Source organism: Scyliorhinus canicula, chromosome 11 (genome assembly GCF_902713615.1).
Source record: "Scyliorhinus canicula chromosome 11, sScyCan1.1, whole genome shotgun sequence".
Classification (NCBI taxonomy): Eukaryota; Metazoa; Chordata; class Chondrichthyes; order Carcharhiniformes; family Scyliorhinidae; genus Scyliorhinus; species Scyliorhinus canicula.
In genome coordinates this window covers 98,117,656-98,138,919 of record NC_052156.1, presented here as the reverse complement: position 1 = coordinate 98,138,919, position 21,264 = coordinate 98,117,656, and the positions used below count along the sequence as shown (strand labels likewise).

Sequence of the window (21,264 nt, the reverse complement as noted above, 5' to 3'; positions counted from 1 at the left end):
GGGATAGCGATTCAGGAGATCGAATTAAAACTCTCCAACCAAGAGGATCAGCGGCGTGCAGAGGGGGGGGCCGACGGGGCGCTGGCCCCGGGCAGCGACTGGATGGGGGCAGCACCGCGGTCGGCCCGAGCGCGCCTGCGCACCGCGGTCGCCGCGGTCGGCCCGAGCGCGCCTGCGCACCGCGGTCGGCCCGAGCGCGCCTGCGCACCGCGGTCGGCCCGAGCGCGCCTGCGCACCGCGGTCGGCCCGAGCGCGCCTGCGCACCGCGGTCGCCGCAGTCGGCCCGAGCGCGCCTGCGCACCGCGGTCGGCCCGAGCGCGCCTGCGCACCGCGGTCCGCGGTCGGCCCTAGCGCGCCTGCGCACCGCGGTCGGCTCCGAGCGCGCCTGCGCACTGCAGAGGCTGGAGAGGGAGCAGAAAGGGCGCGAATTTTCCAGAATGGACGGCATTGCCACCATGGGTGAGTTTTATTTATTCATTTATTTATTTTATTTATTTGATCTATTTTAAAACTCTTCTCTGCACCCTCTCTGTAGCTGTCAACTTTTAAACTGTCGTGCCCAGAATTTGACATTTGGGCCAGGGGCACCCATTTGGGACAGAACCAGTATTTTATAAAAATTCATCATGGCCTCTTAACTTTTGCCCTCTTACCCTTTATACTTAAAGCCCAGGGTCAGCAGGGTGCAGGGGAGATTCTCAGAGACTTGACTGCAAGCTGCTGGAGCTCGGATCTTGAACAGAGCTTTTATATCTGGATTTGGGGACCCTTTATGCACTGGCATAGTGCACAAACAGGCCCCACATGACCAGGGTTTTGTGAAGAAGAAGGGATCTGGAAATGTGTTGACTGTGAAAATTATATTTGTGGAAATTGGGTGAAGTAGTTTGATGAGACTTGGTGCTAAAGCTTTAGAGAAATGAAGATGGAATTTGATTTGAAGAAGTTCAACGTTTTGAAGGATATTGTGGCTGAAATGAAAGCGATACGTGCTGAATGAGCTGACCGAAATGTGTGAGATATGTCTTTGTATCTGCTATGTGTAATTTATCGGTCATATTATTGCAATTTTCCTGTTAATTCATGTTTAATTTACGTTGATTTTGGTGTGATTGCTAATATAAAAGTGAAGTCTTGTATATTGGTCTTAGTTGGGTTGTTTGTAGTTGTTTCCACAAGGGTCATAACAGTATTTCCATGACGTTCTGCTCATATCCTTCTCCATGGGGGTTGCAGAGGAGGGAGGCGCAACTTTTGAGACATAACATCTCACCCATTGATTTAGATTTAGAACAGTACAGCACAGAGCAGGCCCTTCGGCCCTCGATGTTGTGCCGAGCAATGATCACCCTACTCAAACTCACGTATCCACCCTATACCCGTAACCCAACAACTCCCCCTTAACCTTACTTTTTAGGACACTACGGGCAATTTAGTATGGCCAATCCACCTAACCCGCACATCTTTGGACTGTGGGAGGAAACCGGAGCACCCGGAGGAAACCCACGCACACACGAGGAGGACGTGCAGACTCCGCACAGACAGTGACCCAGCTGGGAACCAAACCTGGGACCCTGGAGCTGTGAAGCATTGATGCTAACCACTATGCTACCGTGTTGCAAAGCAAAATGACTGAAGAAGAGAACAATATCCCTAGAATTCCAGCGCTAAGGGGAAATTGACTAACTTACAGCGCAATTTAACCTCAGGCAGCCGTCCTATACCTTAGAGATGGCAAAGATAAAGAGGTCAGTGAATAGCTCTAGAACGGGTGCAACTACGTTTTTTATAGGTTTTTTGGTGATATTTAATGAAATATTTACGTGGGATGTAGTAAGAGTGAAGCCTGGATGATCAGAGGACTGCTATGGCATTTAATCTCGGCATAGGAGACATTTATTCCTTAACATGCTAATATTTGAATACAGATACCACTAATTTGCAAGTCTATGATATAAATTGCACAAAATTATCAGTGGAGATGAACAAGAAAGAGAGAAATTAAAAAAGGAATGTTCAGACTTTGCAAATTATTATGACAATGATGTGGTTGCAATTCAGTTATATGACGAAATTATTGATTTTGTGATGCTCCTTCGAGCTGGAGGGACTAGAGTTCCCCCTGATCCTAAAGATGCTCTGGAGTCTTTACTGCAGTATGGGAGGGATGTCTTTCCGACGCTGTGTGTTTCATACAGATTACTGCTTACAATTGCATTTTCAGTCGCAAGCTGTGAAAGGTCATTTTCAAAACTGAAATTAATAAAAACATATCTGAGGTCTTCTATGTCACAGGAGCGACTGACCAACCTGGCTTTAATAAGCATTGAAAAAGAATTTCTCACAGCTGATGTAAAAAATGAAGTAGTTCAGGTGTTTTGTGACAGGAGGTATCATTTGGGGAAAAGAACTTAATAAATTTGATTGATTAATATTAAAATCGAATAAATCAGGGTAGCATGGTGGTTAGCATAAATGCTTCACAGCTCCAGGGTCCCAGGTTCGATTCCCGGCTGGGTCACTGTCTGTGTGGAGTCTGCACGTCCTCCCCCTGTGTGCGTGGGTTTCCTCCGGGTGCTCCGGTTTCCTCCCACAGTCCAAAGATGTGCGGGTTAGGTGGATTGGCCATGCTAAATTGCCCGTAGTGTCCTAATAAAAGTAAGGTTAAGGGGGGGGGTTGTTGGGTTACGGGTATAGGGTGGATACGTGGGTTTGAGTAGGGTGATCATGGCTCAGCACAACATTGAGGGCCGAAGGGCCTGTTCTGTGCTGTACTGTTCTATGTTTAAAGCGTTTATTTCATGTTTCATCTGTGTTTATATATTCAAAATGTTTTCCTTTCTCATAATATTTCTCAGTATATTAGGCCTTATACTTGAGTCTTTGGGGGCATATAATCAAGATTTGCCCCGGGCATCACCAGACCTCTGCACGCCGCTGAAGAGGATGAGATAATTGTGCTGGAGCACAAGGTGGAGGTTCTAGAGAACCGCCACAAGCAGATGCAGGAGCAGCTGGAGAGCAGAACCAGGGGTCAGAATTTAAGAATCGTTGGCCTTCCTGAAGGTATTGAAGGACCAGATGCGGGAGCGTATGTGGCGGGTATGTTGGAGTTGTTGATGGGAGCGGGGGCTTTCCCTCGGCCCCTGGAGCTGGATGGAGTGCACAGAGCCCTCGCAAGGAAACCCAAGGCGAACGACCCGCCAAGGGCCATGGTGGTCTGCTTTCACCGTTTTTCAGACACCCTATCCTGTTTTGGGCCAAGAAGGAACGGAGCAGCAAGTGGGAGAATAGTGAGGTGCGCATCTATCAGGACCTGGGTGCGGAGCTGGCCAAGAGACGTGCGGGGTTCAACCGGGCAAAGGCCACTCTCTTGAAGAAGGGAATGAAGTTTGGGGTGTTATACCCAGCGAGACTGTGGGTAACGCATGAGGACGACACTATTATTCCGAGTCGCCAGATGATGTCTGGACATTTATTAAAGAGAAGTTGGACTCGAGTTAAGAGACACTTAATGCTTTGAAGATGAGAGGTGGCAGCAATATGTACTTGTGTTCTGTTTTAAACAAGATTGTGGTTAGTCGTGGGCGAGAGAGCAGGTTGGAGGGGCAGTTGGAGGGCGCTTTGTTTTGAAGGTGGTTGATACAGGGGGGGAACTGAAGCTCACATTACCCTTCGGGAGACCAGGTTCTGTTTTAGGTGAGTGTGTCTGATCATAGATCATAGAATTTACAGTGCAGAAGGAGGCCATTCGGTCCATCGAGTCTGCACCGGCTCTTGGAAAGAGCACCCTACCCAAGGTCAACTACCTCCACCCTATCCCAATAACCCAGTAACCCCACCCAACACTAAGGGCAATTTTGGACACTAAGGGCAATTTATCATGGCCAATCCACCTAACCTGCACATCTTTGGACTGTGGGAGGAAACCGGAGCACCCAGAGGAAACCCACGCAGTCACGGGGAGGATGTGCAGACTCCGCACAGACAGTGACCCAAGCCGGAATCGAACCTGGGACCCTGGAGCTGTGAAGCCATTGAGCAATCCACAATGCTACCGTGCTGCCCCACGTTTGGCTTTATGGTTATGCTAATGGCTTTTGGAGAGTAGATGTTTACTTACTGGGGAATGTGATTTTGTAAATAGGTTTTTTTCTATGCGGGAGCAGGGTCCGAACAATAAGGCGATAGTATGACCGACACCAAGGGCGAGGGCTATCCAGGTCAGCATGGATCAGCTGACTCTCGGAAGCGTGGTGGGGGGTGACTTAGTGTTGAGTTGGTGTTTGATTTGGGAGATTAGGTTTCTGATCCCCACCGATGGCTGCTCTGCGGGCAAGGAAGAAATTTTCTTCAGGGAATAAAAGGGAGGTTGGGGACGGCTGCTGCTTAATGGGGTGCCGGGGGGGGGGGGGGGGGGGGGGGGGGCAGGCTCGGGGCTGGCCTAGAAAGGGTGATGGCTAGTCGGCAGGGGGGGGGGGGTGGCACCCCCATCCAAGCTGATTACTTGGAACATGAGGGGTCTGAATGGGCCAGTGAAGCGAGCACGCGTGTTCGCGCATTTAAAGGGACTAAAGGCAGACGTGGCAATGTTCCAGGAGACACATCTGAAGGTCACAGACCAGATTAGATTATGGAAGGGTTGGGTGAGTCACGTGTTCCACTCAGGGCTGGGATGGACTCGAAGACCAAGGGGGTAGCAATTTTGATCAGCGAGCGAGTGGCATTTGAGGCAGGGAGAATAGTGGCTGATAAAGGGGGTAGGTATATCGTGGTGAGTGGGAAGCTAGAGGGGGTCAGAGTGGTAATCGTGAATGTCTGCGCCCCAAATTGGGACGACGTGGGTTTTATGAGGTGCGTGTTGAGCAAAATCACGGACCTTGGGTGGAATTCTCCGACCCCCCACAGGGTCGGGGATTCGCCCGTGGCCGGCGTGAATCCCGCCCCCGCCGTGGCCGGAATTGTCCGCCACCCAGGAATCGGCGGGAGCGGGAATCGGGCCCCGCCGATCGGCGTGCCCCCCACGGCGATTCTCCAGCCCGCAAGGGGCCGAAGTCCCGCCACTGTCAAGCCTCTCCCGCCGACGTGGTTGAAACCACCTCTGTGCCAGTAGGATTGGCGGCTCGAGCAGCCCCCCCGGGGTCCTGGGGGGGCACGGGGCGATCGGACCCCGGGGGGGGTGCCCCCACGGTAGCTTGGCCCGCGATCGGCGGGCAGGCCAGTGCCGTGGGGGCACTCTTTTTCTTCCGCTGCCGCCACGGCCTCCACCATGGCGGAGGCGGAAGAGACCCCCTCCACCGCGCATGTGCCGGTGGTGACGACAGCGGCTGCGGACGGCCCGGCGCATGCGCGGACTCACGCCGAGCGGCGAAGGCCTTTCGGCCAGCCCCGACGCCAATCGCCGTGGTGCCAAAGGCTGTTGGCGCCATCGGCGGAGCGGGTGCCACTCCGTTACGCCGGGACCCCCGCCCCGCCGGGTAGGGGAGAATTTTGCCCCTCGAGTCACACAACTTAGTCATGGGAGGGGACTTTCATCCAGTCATTGAACCTGAATTGGATCACTCAAAATCCAGGACAGGGAAGAGGCCGGCGGCGGCAAGGAAGCTGTAGGGCTTTATGAAACAGATGGGGGGGGGGGGGGGGGGGGGGGGGTAGACCCCTGGAGGTTTACACGGCCGAGGGTAAAGGAGTCTTCCTTTTTCTCCCACGTCCACGAAGTCTATTCCCGTATTGACTTTTTTGTTCTGGGCAGGGTTTTGATCTCAAAGGTGACGGGGACGGAATACTCGGCGAATACAGTCTCGGACCATGCCCCGCACTGGGTAGGTTTGCGGCTTGGGGAGGAGAGAGGGCAGCGTCTGCGGTGGAGACTGGACGTGGGGCTGTTAGCGGACGAGGTGGTTTGCGGGCAGTTAAATAAGAGTATCCAGAACTATTTGGAATCAAACGACAAGGGAGAAGTATCGCTTGCGACAGTCTGGGAAGCCCTGAAGGCAGTTATTAGAGAGGAACTTGTATCGATCCGGTCCCATTGAGAAAAGAGGGAAAGGGAGGAGAGGGAGAGATTGGTGGAGGAGATACTCCCGATGGATAGGAAGTATGCGGAGGCTCCGGATGCAGAGTTTGAATTGTTGCCAACAGGGAAAGCGGTAGAACAGCTGAGGAAGGCTAGGGGGGGGGGGGGGGGGGCGGTGTATGAGTGTGGGGAGAAGGTGAGCAGGATGCTAGCGCACCAGCTTAGGAAGAAAGAGACAGCCAGGGAGATTGGGGGAGTAGCTAAGGAGAGTAACTTGGTCTCAGACCCGGAGGGGGTGAATTAAGTTTTTAAGGAATTCTACAGCAAACTATATGAGTCGGAATCCGCAGCGGGTGCGGAACGGATGAGGTAATTTCTGGGCCAGTTGAGGTTCCAGAGGGTGGAGGAGGGTGTGGTGGACGGCTGGGGCCACCGATCGAAATAGAAGAAATTATTAAGCGGCTCGAGGGCATGTAGTCGGGCAAAGCTCCGGGGCCGAATGGCTTTCCGGTGGAATTTTTAAAAAGATTTCCGGAGGTGTTGAGCCCACTGCTGATGAGGACCTTTAATGAGGCGAGAGAGAAGGGAATCCTCCCCACTATAATGTCACAGGCCTCAATCTCACTCATTTTGAAAAGGGAGAAGGACCCTGAACAGTGTGGGTCTGACAGGCCAATCTCATTGCTAAACATGGATGACAAGCTACTGGCTAAGATCTTGGCCACGAGGATAGAGGATTGTGTCCCGGGGGTGATGGGGAGGACCAGTCTGGATTTGTTACGGGCAGGCAACTTAATGCTAATGCGCAGAGGCTTTTAAATATTGTGATGATGCTCTTGGAAAGAGAGGAAGTTGAGATTGTAGCAGTGATGGATGCAGAGAAAGCTTTCAATCGGGTGGAGTGGGAGTACCTGTGGGAGGCGCTGGATAGGTTTGGGTTGGCGAGGGCTGTATCCAGTGGGTGTGATTGCTGTACCAGGCACCTGTGGCAAGCGTGCGCACGAACCGGCTTAGGTCAAGGTATTTTAAATTGCACCGGGGACAAGGCAAGGGTGTCCCCTTTCCCCGTTATTATTTGCTCTAGCCATCGAGCTGCTGGCCATAGCGCTGAGAGGGCCTGGTTCGGGGGGGGGGGGGGGGGGGGGGTGCTTTCGTTACTTGGCTGGTGGAACAAATGAAAGGGGACTTTAAAAGATGGGACATGCTCCCGCTGTCCGGGGAGGGTACAGACTGTGAAAATGACGGTCCTCCCCAGGTTTCTGTTTGTATCCCAGTGCCTTCCCATCTTCATCCCTAAGGCCTTTTTCAAGCGGGTTAATAAGATCATCTCGGGATTTGTGTGGGCGAACAAGACTCCGCGAGTGAAGACAGTGCTGCTGGAACGCAGTCGGGGGGGGGGGGGGGGGGGGGGGGGGGGGAGGGTGGGCTGGTGCTGCCGAACTTTTGCAACTACTACTGGGCGGCCAACATTGCCATGATCAGGAAGTGGGTATTCGGGGAGGGGTCGGCATGGGAGCGGTTGGAGGTGGCGTCATGCAAAGTCACCTGTTTGGGAGCACTGGCAACGGCACCTCTGCCGTTCTTGCCGGCCCGCTACTCCACAAGTCCGGTGGTGGTGGCGGCACTGAAGATCTGGGAGCAGTGGAGGAGACACAAGAGGGTGGAAGGAGCGGGAAGGACCCCGATATGTAATAACCACAGGTTCCTGCCGGGAAGGATGGACGGTGGGTTCCAGAGCTGGCACAGGGCAGGCATCAAAAGGATGGGGGACCTGTTTATAGATGGAAGCTTTCCCAGCCTGCAGGCGCTGGAGGACAAATTTAAACTGCCGCCAGGGAACGGCTTTAGGTATCTACAAGTGTGGACCTTCCCAAGGAAAAGGTGGTGGCCTTCCCGCTGCTGCCGCCACGAGGAATACAGGATAGAGTAGTTTCCGGTACCTGGGTGGGGAGGGGAAGGTGTCGGATAACTACCAGGAGCTGTCGGAGGTGGAGGAAACCCCGGTGGAGGAGCTTAAAGGCAAATAGGGAGGGTAATTAGAGCCGGGTCTATGGGTGGAAGCCCTAAGTAGGCTCAATTCCTCCTCCTCATGCACTCGGCTTAGTTTAATCCAGTTTGTGGTCCACCTGGCACATATGACGGCAGCGAGGATGAGCAAGTTTTTCCGGGTAGAAGACAGATGTGCGAGGTGCGCGGGGAGCCCAGCAAACCATGTCCATATGTTTTGGGCATGTCCGAAGCTTGAGGGGTTCTGGCAGGGGTTTGCCAGGGCAATGTCCAAGGTGCCGAGTCCAGAGGTGGCGATCTTTGGGGTGTCAGAAGACCCGGGAATTCAGGGAGTGAAAGAGGCCGACGTTCTGGCCTTGGCCTCCCTGGTAGCCCGGAGACGGATCCTGCTAATGTGGAGGGACAGAAAAGCCCCGGGTGTTGAGACCTGGGTCAAGGACATGGCTGGGTTTCTCAGCCTCGAGAAAATAAAATTTGCCCTAAAAGGGTCAATATTAGGGTTCTCCCGGAGGTGGCAGCCGTTCGTCGACTTTCTTGGGGAAATTTAATTCAAAATGTCGGCAGTTTATTTTTTTTTCTTGTGTTATTTTAGATTTTAGGTGGCCTGTGAAGACAGAACCATTCGGGGAAATATCTATTTTTGCACTATGTTAAGACTAAACGTTTATTGTTTTTCTGTTTTTGTTATAAAATTTTACAAATACTTCAATAAAAATATTTACAAAACAAAATTATAAGCAGAGGTGGTGATAGTAGAAGCAATACACAGGATGAAAATTGAGAGGAAGGTGGTGCTGGAGAGGCTAGTTTAATCTGGGGTGGATAGGTCACCTGGCCCAAAGCTTGCATTTCATTTTACTAAAGGATGTGTGAGTGGAGACAGAAGGGCTTGATATATTCTTTAATCCTCCCTAGATACGAGGAAGGTGTCAGAGGATTGGAGAGTGGGAAATGTGACACCGTTATTCAGTTGGTTCAGCATCAATGAGATTTTGGGAACAATAAACGGGGGTGGGGAGGGAAATCAAACTTGGGAGAAGTTTGAATTAATTAAAGAGAGCCAGGATTGATTTGTAAAAGGAAAATTGTGCTTGACTAATTTGTTTTGATGAAATAACAGAGAAGATTGATAAAGGAAATGCAATGGATGTTGTCTGTATAGATTTTCAGAAAACCCTCGATAAGGTACCACATAAACAGCCAGTTAACTAAACTCAGGCACATGGAGTAGAAGGATGTGTGACCAACTGCATAAATTAGCTTAAGGACAGAAATCAGAGTCATTGTAAATCATTATTTTTCAGACCGGATGGCAGTAGACAGTGGTTTTACCCAAGGGTCTGTGCTAGGACTGTTGTTTTCAGTTATGGATGTATTACTTGAGTCTTGGAATACCAAACTAAAACTTCAAAATTTGCTGATGAGACCAAACTTTGAGTTGCAAACAGTGAGGGTGAAACAAATTGTCTACACCATGACTGACAGGCGTGCAAAATGGGCAAACACATGCAAATGGAATTTAATATACTGTACTTCAGTACATGTAACAATAAATCAAATCAATTAATTAATCAATATAGAGAATGTGAGATGATGTATTTTGGCAGAAGGAATGGGGAGAAGCAATATAGACTCAAAAGCACATTCAGTCCCTCAAACCTGCTCCACCAGATCACGGATGATAATCTGAAATCTGCATCCTGTCTCCCCTCAATAATCTTTCACCCCCTTATTTATCAAGAATCTATTCAACTCTGCCTTATAAATATTCAAAGACTCTGCTTCCACCGCCTTTTCAGGAAGAGAGTTCCAGAGACTCAACTTCCCGACTGAAAAAATGTCACCTCATCTGGGGCCTCACGGTAGCATGGTGGTTAGCATCAATGCTTCACAGCTCCAGGGTCCCAGGTTCGATTCTCGGCTGGGTCACTGTCTGTGTGGAGTCTGCACGTCCTCCCCGTGTGTGCGTGGGTTTCCTCCGGGTGCTCCGGTTTCCTCCCACAGTCCAAAGATGTGCGGGTTAGGTGGATTAGCCATGCTAAATTGCCCGTAGTGTAAGGTTAATGGGGGGATTGTTGGGTTATGGGTATACGGGTTACGTGGGTTTAAGTAGGGTGATCATTGTTCGGCACAACATCGAGGGCCGAAGGGCCTGTTCTGTGCTGTACTGTTCTATGTTCTATCTCAAGTTTTAAATGGGTGGCCCCTTATTTTTTAAACAATGCTCCCTAATTCTAGATTTTCCAGTAAGAGGAAACATCCTCTCAAAATTCACCCCGTCAAGACCCCTCAGGATATAATATGTTTCAATCAAGTCGCCTCTTACTCTTCCAACTCCAGCAGACAAGCCCAGCCTGCCCAACCTTTCCTCATAAGAAACCCCACCCATTCCAGGTATTAGTCCAGTAAATGTTCTTTGCTTCCAACGCATTTATATCCTTGCTTAAATGAGGGGACCAATACTGTACACAGTACTCCAAATGTGATCTCACTGGTGCCCTATACAACTGACGTATAACCTCCCTACTTTTGTATTCCATTCCCCTTCCTTGCTTTCAAACTCTGCCTCTATTAATAAAGCCCAGGATTCAATTTTAACCACTTTCACATCTTGCCCTGTCACCTTCAGTAATTTGTTCACATGCACCCCCATGTTAGAATTGTACTCTCATTTGATTTTGCCTCTTCTCATTTGTTCTAACAAAATTTAGCATTTCATACTTCTCCGCACCCATTCCACCAGCCTGTCATCTTGAAGTTGATCACTATGTTCTTCAGAGATCACAATACTTCCAATACTTTCTGTCACCCACGAACTTTGAATTGTGTCCTGCACAACCAAGTCTCATGGATCATGAAAAGCAGTGATTCGAATACTGACCTCCGGAGAACCCCACTATATGAATTCCGCCAGTCTGAAATACAACAGTTTACCACAATCCTATTTCAGCCAATTTCTACCTGATGCATGCAGTGGTTAGCAATGCTGCATCACGGCACCGAGGTCCCAGGTTTGCTCCCGGCTCTGGATCACTGTCCGTGTGGGGTTTGCACATTCTCCCCGTGTTTGCGTTTCGCCCCCACAACCCAAAGATAGGTGTATTGGCCATGCTAAATTGCCCCTTAATTGGAAAAAATGAATTGGGCACTCTAAATTTAAAAAAAACTTCTACCTGATGCTTTGACTGGAAGGAGTAAACCCAGCCAGAACCACTGTCAGATTCATTTCATCTGGTGTAAAACGAGATTCATTTTGGATTTGCTTCCTCTTGTGAGTGTATTTGGGGGGGGGGGGGGGGGGGGGGGTATTAATCTTTATTAAACTGGATTTTTACTGTATTGAAGCATCCTACTCGAAGTTAGGTCCTATTCAAATCCCAGGAATTGTAATCAGTGCCAGTACATTAATGTGCACCATCAGATTGAGGACTAGCCATGGCAGCATTATAGTAGTCGAGCTATTCAATTTAGAATAAATATCAAGGTAGCATTTTGTTTGGAAAACTCCAAATTTCCAACATTTAAAGAGGAAGTTAATTTTCCAAGGGCAGCACGATAGCATTGTAGGGCAGCGCGGTAGCATTGTGGATAGCACAATTGCTTCACAGCACCAGGGTCCCAGGTTCAATTCCCCGCTGGGTCACTGTCTGCACATCCTCCCAGTGTGTGCGTGGGTTTCCTCCGGGTGCTCCGGTTTTCTCCCACAGTCCAAAGATGTGCAGGTTAGGTGGATTGGCCATGATAAATTGCCCTTAGTGTTCAAAATTGCCCTTACTGTTGGGTGGGGTTATTGGGTTATGGGATAGGGTGGAGGTGTTGACCTTGGGTAGGGTGATCTTTCCAAGAGCCAGTGCACACTCGATGGACCGAATGGCCTCCTTCCGCACTGTAAATTCTATGAAAAAGCTATCTGTCCACCAACTCAGCTCTTATCGACAATGATGTCGGAGACACTAGAATGTATATCGACAGCTGACAGGCTTCACACCGATCTCCTGGCCTCTGACTTGTTCTCATTTGTTCGCATTTTTTGTTAGCTCCTGGCACAATATTTCAATTATTATTACAGAAAGTCCCTGGAAAATCACAGAATATATTTCCACTAACCCATTGCAAATCCATCATCAGTAAAAGCAGCTCCAACTTTATTCTTCTTATTCAACTTCTCCTTACAGCTTATCGAATGATCAACAAAGTTCAGTGTCTGAAAGGAACCATCTACAACCATTAATCATGTGAAGAAAAAAACACATTTGAAATTAATGTACTCTTACAGCCTTCATATATTGCCTACAATTAGACAAAGCAGAGCTTGGCTTGGACTTGACACAGATAAAGCTACAAATAACCCAAATGAAAGTAGAGGTTCAATACCATTTATTTATGCAATTTAGTTGCAAATATTTCCTGTCAGCAATCCTCATTATAAATTCCTAGGTCCACATTTACAATGGTGACTATGTAAAGACAGGGGGCAGCACAGTAGCACAAGTGGATAGCACTGTGGCTTCACAGCACCAGGTCCCAGGTTTGATTCCCCGCTGCGTCACTGTCTGGGTCTGCACATTCTCCCAGTGTCTGCGTGTGTTTCCTCCTGGTGCTCCGGTTTCCTCCCACAGTCCAAAAACGTGCAGGTTAGGTGGATTGGCCACACTGAATTGCCCTTAGTGTCCAAAAGGGTTGGGAGGGGTGTTGGGTTGCGGGGATGGGGTGGAAGTGGATCGGTGCAGACTCAATGAGCTAGGTGGTCTCCTTCTGCACTCAATGTTCTATGTACTTCACACTGTAAATACAGCGGTTTGTCAATGGTGACAATGATACCTCAGCTTCGCATATCTTTGTACTAGAGAAACTCCGACTCATCAACCAACTCCTTCACTCACCTTTGACCTTTTACTATAACTATAAATAATATAAAATAAAACAATGGAAAACAAAGGGCAGAATATGTGATTGCAAATAGAGATAAGCTTCCAAAACCTGTTCTAATTCGAAGAACATGAAAAAGAGGAGGGGTAGACCATATGGCCCCTTGAGCCTGCTCCATCATTTAATATGATCATGGCTGATCTTACATAGGAAAGTAGGAAAAATAGGAAATAGGGCCTGCTCTGTCATTCAACTAGATCATGGTTAATGGTCGACCTCAGTGTCATTTCTTTGCATCATCCATGTATCCTCGGTACCTTTAATATCCAGAAAGCTAATCTATCTCTGTCTTGAATATACTCAACGACTAAGTCTCCACAACCCTCTTGGAATAAAGAATTCCAAAGATTCACCACTCTCTGAATGAAGGAATTCTTCATCTCAGTCCTAAATGGCCTGTCCCTTATTCTGAGATTGTGTCCTATGGTTCCAGACCCACCAGCCAGTGGAAAACATCCTTTCTGCATCTACCTTGTCGAGCTCTGTAAGAATTTCAATGCTTCATTGAGATCACCTCTCATTCTTCTAAACTCTACTGAATACAGTCCCAGTCTCCTCAATCTCTCCTCATAAGAGAATTCATATCCCAGGGATTAGTTTTGTTAATCTTCACTGCATTCCCTCCACATCAAGTATATCCTTCCTGAGGAAAGATGATCAAAACTGTACACAATGCTCCAAGTGTGGTTTCACCGTGGCTCTTTACAACTGCAAAAAGAGACCTTACGGCTGTACTCAAATCCTCTTGCAACAAAGGCCAATAAAGAATTTTTAGCATTCATTTAATTTTCCACCAACTCCCATATCCTTTGATTCCCTGAGAGCTCAAATATCTATCTGTTTCTGCCTTAAATATATTCAAACACAACTCTCTGGGGGAGAGAATTTCACAGATTTACAACCCGTTGAAGAAAATATCTAATCTAAGTCCTAAATAAGACTAGACGACCATAAAGGTCCTCAAAAAGATCAGGGGGGAGGGTGAACAGCCAGCTGTCGTGGTGCACATAGGCACCAACGATATAGGTAAAAAGCGTGATGAGGTCCAACAAGCTGAATTCAGGGAGTTAGGAGTTAAACTAAAAAGTAGGACCTCAAATCTCAGGATTGCAACCAGTGCCACGAACTAGTCTTCGTAGGAATATCAGGATAGATGGGATGAATGCGTGGCTCGAGATATGGTGCAAGAGGGAGGGATTCAAATTCCTGGGACATTGGAACCAGATCTGGGGGTGGTGGGATCAGTACAAACCAGACGGTCTGCCCCTGGGCAGGACTGGAACCAATGTCCGGGGGGGGGGGGGGGGGGGGGGGGGGGGGGGGGGGGGGTTTGCTACAGCTGTTGGGGAGGGTTTAAACTAATAAGGGGGATGGGAACCAATGCAGGAAGTCGGAAGGTAGTGAAACAGGGACAAAAACAAAAGGCAGTAAGGGGGAAAGTGTAAGGCAGTGAAGCCATAGTCAAAAATCAAAAAGGGCAACAGTACATGGTACAGTGACTGAGGGGAGCTCAGGGAATAGGCCCAGTAATACTAAAAAGACTAAAAGGGGAAGTAAAAACATTAATGGTAAGCAACGCGGCAGATTGTTACATGAAGATATGGGTTCAACGACAAGGAAAATTAGGAGAAAAGTTAAGAGGAACTTAGGAAAGGTTACTGATTGAGGTGTTAAGATTCAAAAAAGAGGTATAAAAGCCAAAATAAGTGTACTTTACCAAAATGCTCCTAGTATTCGGAATAAGGTAAATGAGTTGATGGCGCAAATCGTCGTGAATGACTATGATTAAGTGGCCATTACAGAAACAGGTTAAAGGATGGTCAAGACTGGGAGTTAAATATCCGAGGGTATCAAACTATTTGGAAGGACAGAGTGGATGGTAAGGGAGGTGGTGTAGCTCTGTTATTTAAGGATGACATCCGGGCAATAGTAAGGGATGACATCGGTGTTTTGGAGGATACGGTTGAATCATTTGGGTGGAAATAAGGAATAGTAAGGTGAAAAAGTCCCTGATAGTAGTAGTCTATAGGCCACCATATAGTAGCATTATGGTGGGGCAGGCAGTAAACAAAGAAATAACTCATGCATGTAGAAATGGTACAATAGTTATCATGGGGGATTTTAATCTACATGTCGATTGGTTTAACCAGGTCGGTTAAGGCAGCCTTGAGGAGGGGTTTATGGAATGTATCCACGATAGTTTCCTAGAAGAGTATGCAATGGAACCTACGAGGGAACAAGCGGTCCTAGATCTGGTCCTGTGTAATGAGACAGGATTGATCAATGATCTCACAGTTAGGGATCCTTTCGGAAGGAGCGATCACAATATAGTGGAATTTAAAATACAGATGGAGAGTGAGAAGGTAAAATCAAACACTAGTGTTTTGTGCTTAAACAAAGGAGATTAGAATGGGGTGAGAGAAGAGCTAGCTAAGGTAGACTGGGAGCAATGGTGGAACAGTTGAGGAACAGTGGAGAACCTTCCAAGTGATTTTTCACAGTGCTCAGCAAAGGTTTATATCGACAACAAGGAAGGACGGTAGAAAGAGGGAAAATCGACTGTGGATAGGAAATAAGGGAGAGTATCAAATTGAAGGAAAAAGCAGACAAAGTGGCAAATATTAGTGGGAGACTAGAGGACTGGGAAATCTTTAGGGGACAACAGAAAGCTACTAAAAAAGTTATAAAGAAGAGTAATATTGATTATGAGAGTAAACTTGCTCAGAATAGAAAAACAGATAGGAAAAGTTTCTATAGAACATAGAACATAGAACGATACAGCGCAGTACAGGCCCTTCGGCCCTCAATGTTGCACCGACATGGAAAAAAAACTAAAGGCCATCTAACCTACACTATGCCCTTGTCATCCATATGCTTATCCAATAAATTTTTAAATGCCCTCAATGTTGGCGAGTTCACTACTGTTGCAGGTAGGGCATTCCACGGCCTCACCACTCTTTGCGTAAAAAACCCACCTCTGACCTCTGTCCTATATCTATTACCCCTCAATTTAAGGCTATGTCCCCTCGTGCTAGCCACCTCCATCCGCGGGAGAAGGCTCTCGCTATAAATATATAAAACAAAAAAGAGTGGCTAAGGTAAATATTGGTCCTTTAGAGGATGAGAAGGGAGATTTAATAATGGGAGATGAGGAAATGGCTGAGGAACTGAACAGGTTTTTTGGGTCGGTCTTCACAGTGGAAGACACAAATAACATACCAGTGACTGATAGAAATGAGGCTATGACAGGTGAGGACCTTGAGAGGATTGTTATCACTAAGGAGGTAGTGATGGGCAAGCTAATGGGGCTAAAAGTAGTCTCCCGGCCTGATGGAATTCATCCCAGAGGGCTAAAAGAGATGGCTAGGGAAATTGTAAATGCACTCGTGATAATTTACCAAAATTCACTGGACTCTGGAGTGGTCCCGGTGGATTGGAAATTAGCAAATGTTACACCACTGTTGAAAAAAGGGGGTAGGCAGAAAGCGGGTAATTATAGACCAGTGAGCGTAACTTCGGTAGTGGGGAAGATGCTGGAACCTATCATCTAGGAAGAAATAGCAAGGCATCTGGATGGAAATTGGCCCATTGGGCAGGCGCAGCATGGGTTCATAAAGGGCAGGTCGCGCCTAACTAATTTAGTGGATTTTTTTGAGGACATTGCCAGTGCGGTAGATAACAGGGAGCCAATGGATGTGGTATCTCTGGATTTCCTGAAAGCCTTTGGCAAGGTGCCACACAGGAGGTTGCTGCATGAGGGTAAAGTAATAGCATGGATGGAGGATTTGTTGATCAATAGAAATCAAAGAGTGGGGATTAATGGGTGTTTCTCTGGTTGGCAATCAGTAGCGAGTGGTATCCCTCAGGGATCAGTGTTGGGCCCACAATTGTTCACAACTTACATAGATGATTTGGAGTTGGGGACCAAGGGGAATGTGTCCAAGTTGCAGACGACACTAAGATGAGTGGTAAAGCAAAAAGTGCAGAGGATACCGGAAGTCTGCAGAGGGATTTGGATAGGTTAAGTGAATGGGCTAGGGTCTGGCAGATGGAATACAATGTTGACAAATGTGAGGTTATCCATTTTGGTAGGAATCACAGCAAAATGGATTATTATTTAAATGATAAAATATTAAAACATGCTGCTGTGCAGAGAGACCTGGGTGCGCTAGTGCATGAGTCGCAAAAAGTTGGTTTATAGGTGCAACAGCTGAATAAGAAGGCAAATGGAATTCTGTCTTTCATTGCTCGAGGGATACAGTTTAAGACTAGGGAGGTTATGTTGCAATTGTATAAGGTGTTAGTGAGGCCACACCTGGAGTAGTGTGTTCAGTTTTGGTCTCCTTACCTGAGAAAGGACATACTGGCGCTGGAGGGTGTGCAGAGGAGATTCACAAGGTTAATCCCAGAGTTGAAGGGGTTGGATTACAAGGAGAGGTTGAGTAGACTGGGACTGTACTCATTGGAATTTAGAAGGATGAGGGGGGATCTTATAGAAACATATAAAATTATGAAGGGAATAGATAGGATAGATGCGGGCAGGTTGTTTCCACTGGCGGGTGAAAGCAGAACTAGGGGGCATAGCCTCAAAATAAAGGGAAGTAGATTTAGGACTGAGTTTAGGAGGAACTTCTTCACCCAAAGGGTTGTGAATCTATGGAATTTCTTGCCCAGTGAAGCAGTAGAGTCTCCTTCATTAAATGTTTTTAAGATAAAGATAGATAGTTTTTTGAAGAATAATGGAATTAAGGGTTATGGTGTTCAGGCCGGAAAGTGGAGCTGAGTCCACAAAAGATCAGCCATGATCTCATTGATTGACGGAGCATGCTCGAGGGGCCAGATTGCCCACTCCTACTCCTAGTTCTTATGTTCTTGTGTAGAAATAGGAACAGGAGGAGGCTGTTCAGCCCCTCGAGCCTGCTCCATCATTCATTAGGAACATGGCAGATCCAACATTCCTCACGTCCACGTTCCTGCCCTTTCCCCGCAAACCTCGATCCCCTTACTGATCAAAAACGTATCTCAGCCTTAAATATACACAATGACTCTGCACGCACACAGCTGTCTGTCTTGTCCTGGCTATTTCTCTCTGGTTACTGGCTACTTATTTATTTATGAGTTGGCCACAAACAGGTCTCGGAACAGTCGGGTGAATGGCTCCCATGTTTTGTGGAAGCCCTCTTCCGACCCATGGATGGCGAATAAAGTTTTTTCCATTTGGAGGAATTCCGATGGGTCGGACAGCCAGTCTGCAGCTTTAGGTGGTGCTGCTGACCGCCAGCCGAGCAGGATTCTACGGCGGGTGATAAGGGAAGCAAGGGCAAGGGCGTCCGCCCTCCTCCCCATGAAGAGATCTGGCTGGTCTGATACCCCGCAAACCGCCACTTTGGACATTGCCTCGAAGAAGGCTGTCTAGTACCCAGCAAGTCTAGGAAAGACCAGAACACGTGGGCGTGGTTGGCCGGGCCTCCTTGGCACCGTTCACATCTATCCTCCACCTCCGGGAAGAACCTGTTCATTCATTACCTTAATTTCCTTACTTGTATTAGTCCCTTGGTACCCTATATTTCTGATACATAATTTCTAGCTTCTACCAGCAGGTATAAAATGTTTGTTTAATGTTTCTACCATTTCCTCATCCCCCATGATAATTTCTCCTGTCTCTGCCTCTATAGAATCAATATATATTTTAGCTACTCTCTTCCTTTTATATATATTGAAAAAGCTCTTACCATCTGTTCTTATATTCTTGGCTAGTTTATTCACATAACCTATTTTTTTCCTTATTAATATTTTGGCTATCCTTTAACAGCATTTCCAATCCCCAAGCATAAAATTCATTTTTAATCTAATCCCTGGCAAGCCAGGGGTGGATCTTGCTGGCTGAGCTCTTGTTTTCTTTTAAAATGAAATGCATGCTTGTTGAACCCCAATTGTTAAACATGTTTCACCTTAAATTTATTTGGTCATGATTTCTCATGTCAGTGACATCAACTATTATATCAGAAAATATTAGGGTAACATAAAACAGAAAGGTCTACTTACCAACGGTGGCACAATGATGTAGAAGTTACGAAGGTGCATATTTTTAGAGTTGCGGAATTCAGGAGAAAATACATCCACAAGCATCTTAAAATATTCAGTCCCCTCTGCAGAGTTTCTAGTGAGATCATTGAGAACAGCATCCAATTGTCTAACATTTAAAACAAAACCGAAAGCTAAAATAAAATTTCACAAACAACAAAATCTATTTAACTATTAAATAGTTGGCAGTGTAACTCAACTCATGAGGAAGGAGCGAGGAGGTTAGCACAAATTCAGAAACAGCTGGTAGGGAAGTGGTTCTGATTTTTTTGGTCCAGTTCTAAAAATGTTCATGTCACCTCTTGTTCATCACCTTTAATGATCTCCTCTGGTTAATGACCCCTCTACCATTGAAAATTGCTTCTCCATCTAAACCCTCCATGATTTTAAATACCTCTTTCAAAGCTCCGCTTAGCCTCATCTGCTCTCAGGAGGAACTACTACAGCTTCTCTCGCCCATCCAGCGAAATGTAACCTCTTATCCCAGAATTATTCTCATAAATCTCTTCTGTTCACTTTTTTTGATTTGATTTATGATTGTCACATGTATTAGGATACAGTGAAAAGTGTTGTTTCTTGCAGGCTATACAGACATAGGGAAGGAAAGAGAGACTACAGAATGTAATGTTACAGTCATAGCTAGGATGTGGAGAAAAGATCAACTTAATACGAGGTAGGTTCATTCAAGAGTCTGATGGCAGCAGGGTGTTCTCGAGTCGGCTGGTACGTGACCTCAAACTTTTGTATCTTTTTCCTGACGGAAGAAGGTGAAAGAGAGTACGTCTGGGGTGCGTGGGGTCCTTAATTATGCTGGTTGCCTTTCCGAGGCAGTGGGAATTTTAGACAGAGTCAATGGATGGGAGGCTGGTTTGCGTGATGGACTGGGGAACATTCATGACCTTTCGTAGTTTCCTGAGATCTTGGGCAGAGCAGGCTCCATACCAAGCTGTGACACAACCAGAAAGAATGCTTTCAATGGTGCATCTGTAGAAGTTCGTGAGAGTCATAGCTGACATGCCAAAATTCCTTGTTTGTGATATACATAAATAATCTGGAGAAGGTATAGGTGGTCTGATTAGCAAGTTTGCAAATGACACTAAGATTGGTGGAGTAGCAGATAGTTAAGGGGACTGTCAGAGAATACAGCAGAATATAGATAGATTGGAGAGTTGGGCGGAGAAATGGCAGATGGAGTTCAATCCGGGCAAATGCGAGGTGATGTATTTTGGAAGATCCAATTCAAGAGCGAATTATACGGTAAATGAAAAAGCCCTGGGGAAAATTGATGTACAGAGAGATCTAGGAGTCCAGGTCCATTGTACCCTGAAGGTGGCTGCGCAGGTCAATAAGAGTGGTCAAGCAGGCATACGGCATGCTTTCCTTCATCGGAAGGGGTATTGAGTACAAGAGTTGACAGGTCATGTTACAGTTGTATAAGACTTTGGTTCAGCCACTTTTGGAATGCTCAGAATACAAAAACAGACAGGAAAAGTTTCTACAAATATATAAAACAAAAAAGAGTGGCTAAGGTAAATATTGGTCCTTTAGAGGATGAGAAGGGAGATTTAATAATGGGAGATGAGGAAATGGCTGAGGAACTGAACAGGTTTTTTGGGTCGGTCTTCACAGTGGAAGACACAAATAACATGCCAGTGACTGATAGAAATGAGGCTATGACAGGTGAGGACCTTGAGAGGATTGTTATCACTAAGGAGGTAGTGATGGGCAAGCTAATGGGGCTAAAAGTAGTCTCCCGGCCTGATGGAATTCATCCCAGAGGGCTAAAAGAGATGGCTAGGGAAATTGTAAATGCACTCGTGATAATTTACCAAAATTCACTGGACTCTAGAGTGGTCCCGGTGGATTGGAAATTAGCAAATGTTACACCACTGTTGAAAAAAGGGGGTAGGCAGAAAGCGGGTAATTATAGGCCAGTGAGCTTAACTTTGGTAGGAGGGAAGATGCTGGAATCGATCATCAAGGAAGAAATAGTGAGGCATCTGCATAGAAATTGTCCATTGGGCAGACGGAGCATGGGTTCATAAAGGGCAGGTCGTGCCCAACTAAGTTAGTGGATTTCTTTGAGGACATTACCAGTGCAGTAGATAACGGGGAGCCAATGGATGTGGTATATCTGGATTTCAAGAAAGCCTTTGACAAGGTGCCACACAAAAGGTTGCTGCATAAGATAAAGATGCATGGCATTAAGGGTAAAGTAGTAGCATGGA

The 21,264-nt window shown here is 47.1% G+C and overlaps 1 protein-coding gene across 4 annotated transcripts in view; it reads right to left on the bottom strand.

Moving 5' to 3' along the window:
• Positions 1-21,264, bottom strand: part of washc4 (WASH complex subunit 4) — a 180,805-nt gene that overhangs the window by 10,695 nt on the left and 148,846 nt on the right. For all 4 annotated transcript variants that reach the window (XM_038810878.1, XM_038810879.1, XM_038810877.1 and 1 more), the window contains 2 exons: positions 18,998-19,145; positions 12,131-12,227 (listed from right to left, as the gene is read on the bottom strand). In XM_038810878.1, the coding sequence (XP_038666806.1) occupies positions 12,131-12,227; positions 18,998-19,145 (245 nt within the window). The remainder of the gene's footprint in view (positions 1-12,130; positions 12,228-18,997; positions 19,146-21,264) is intronic.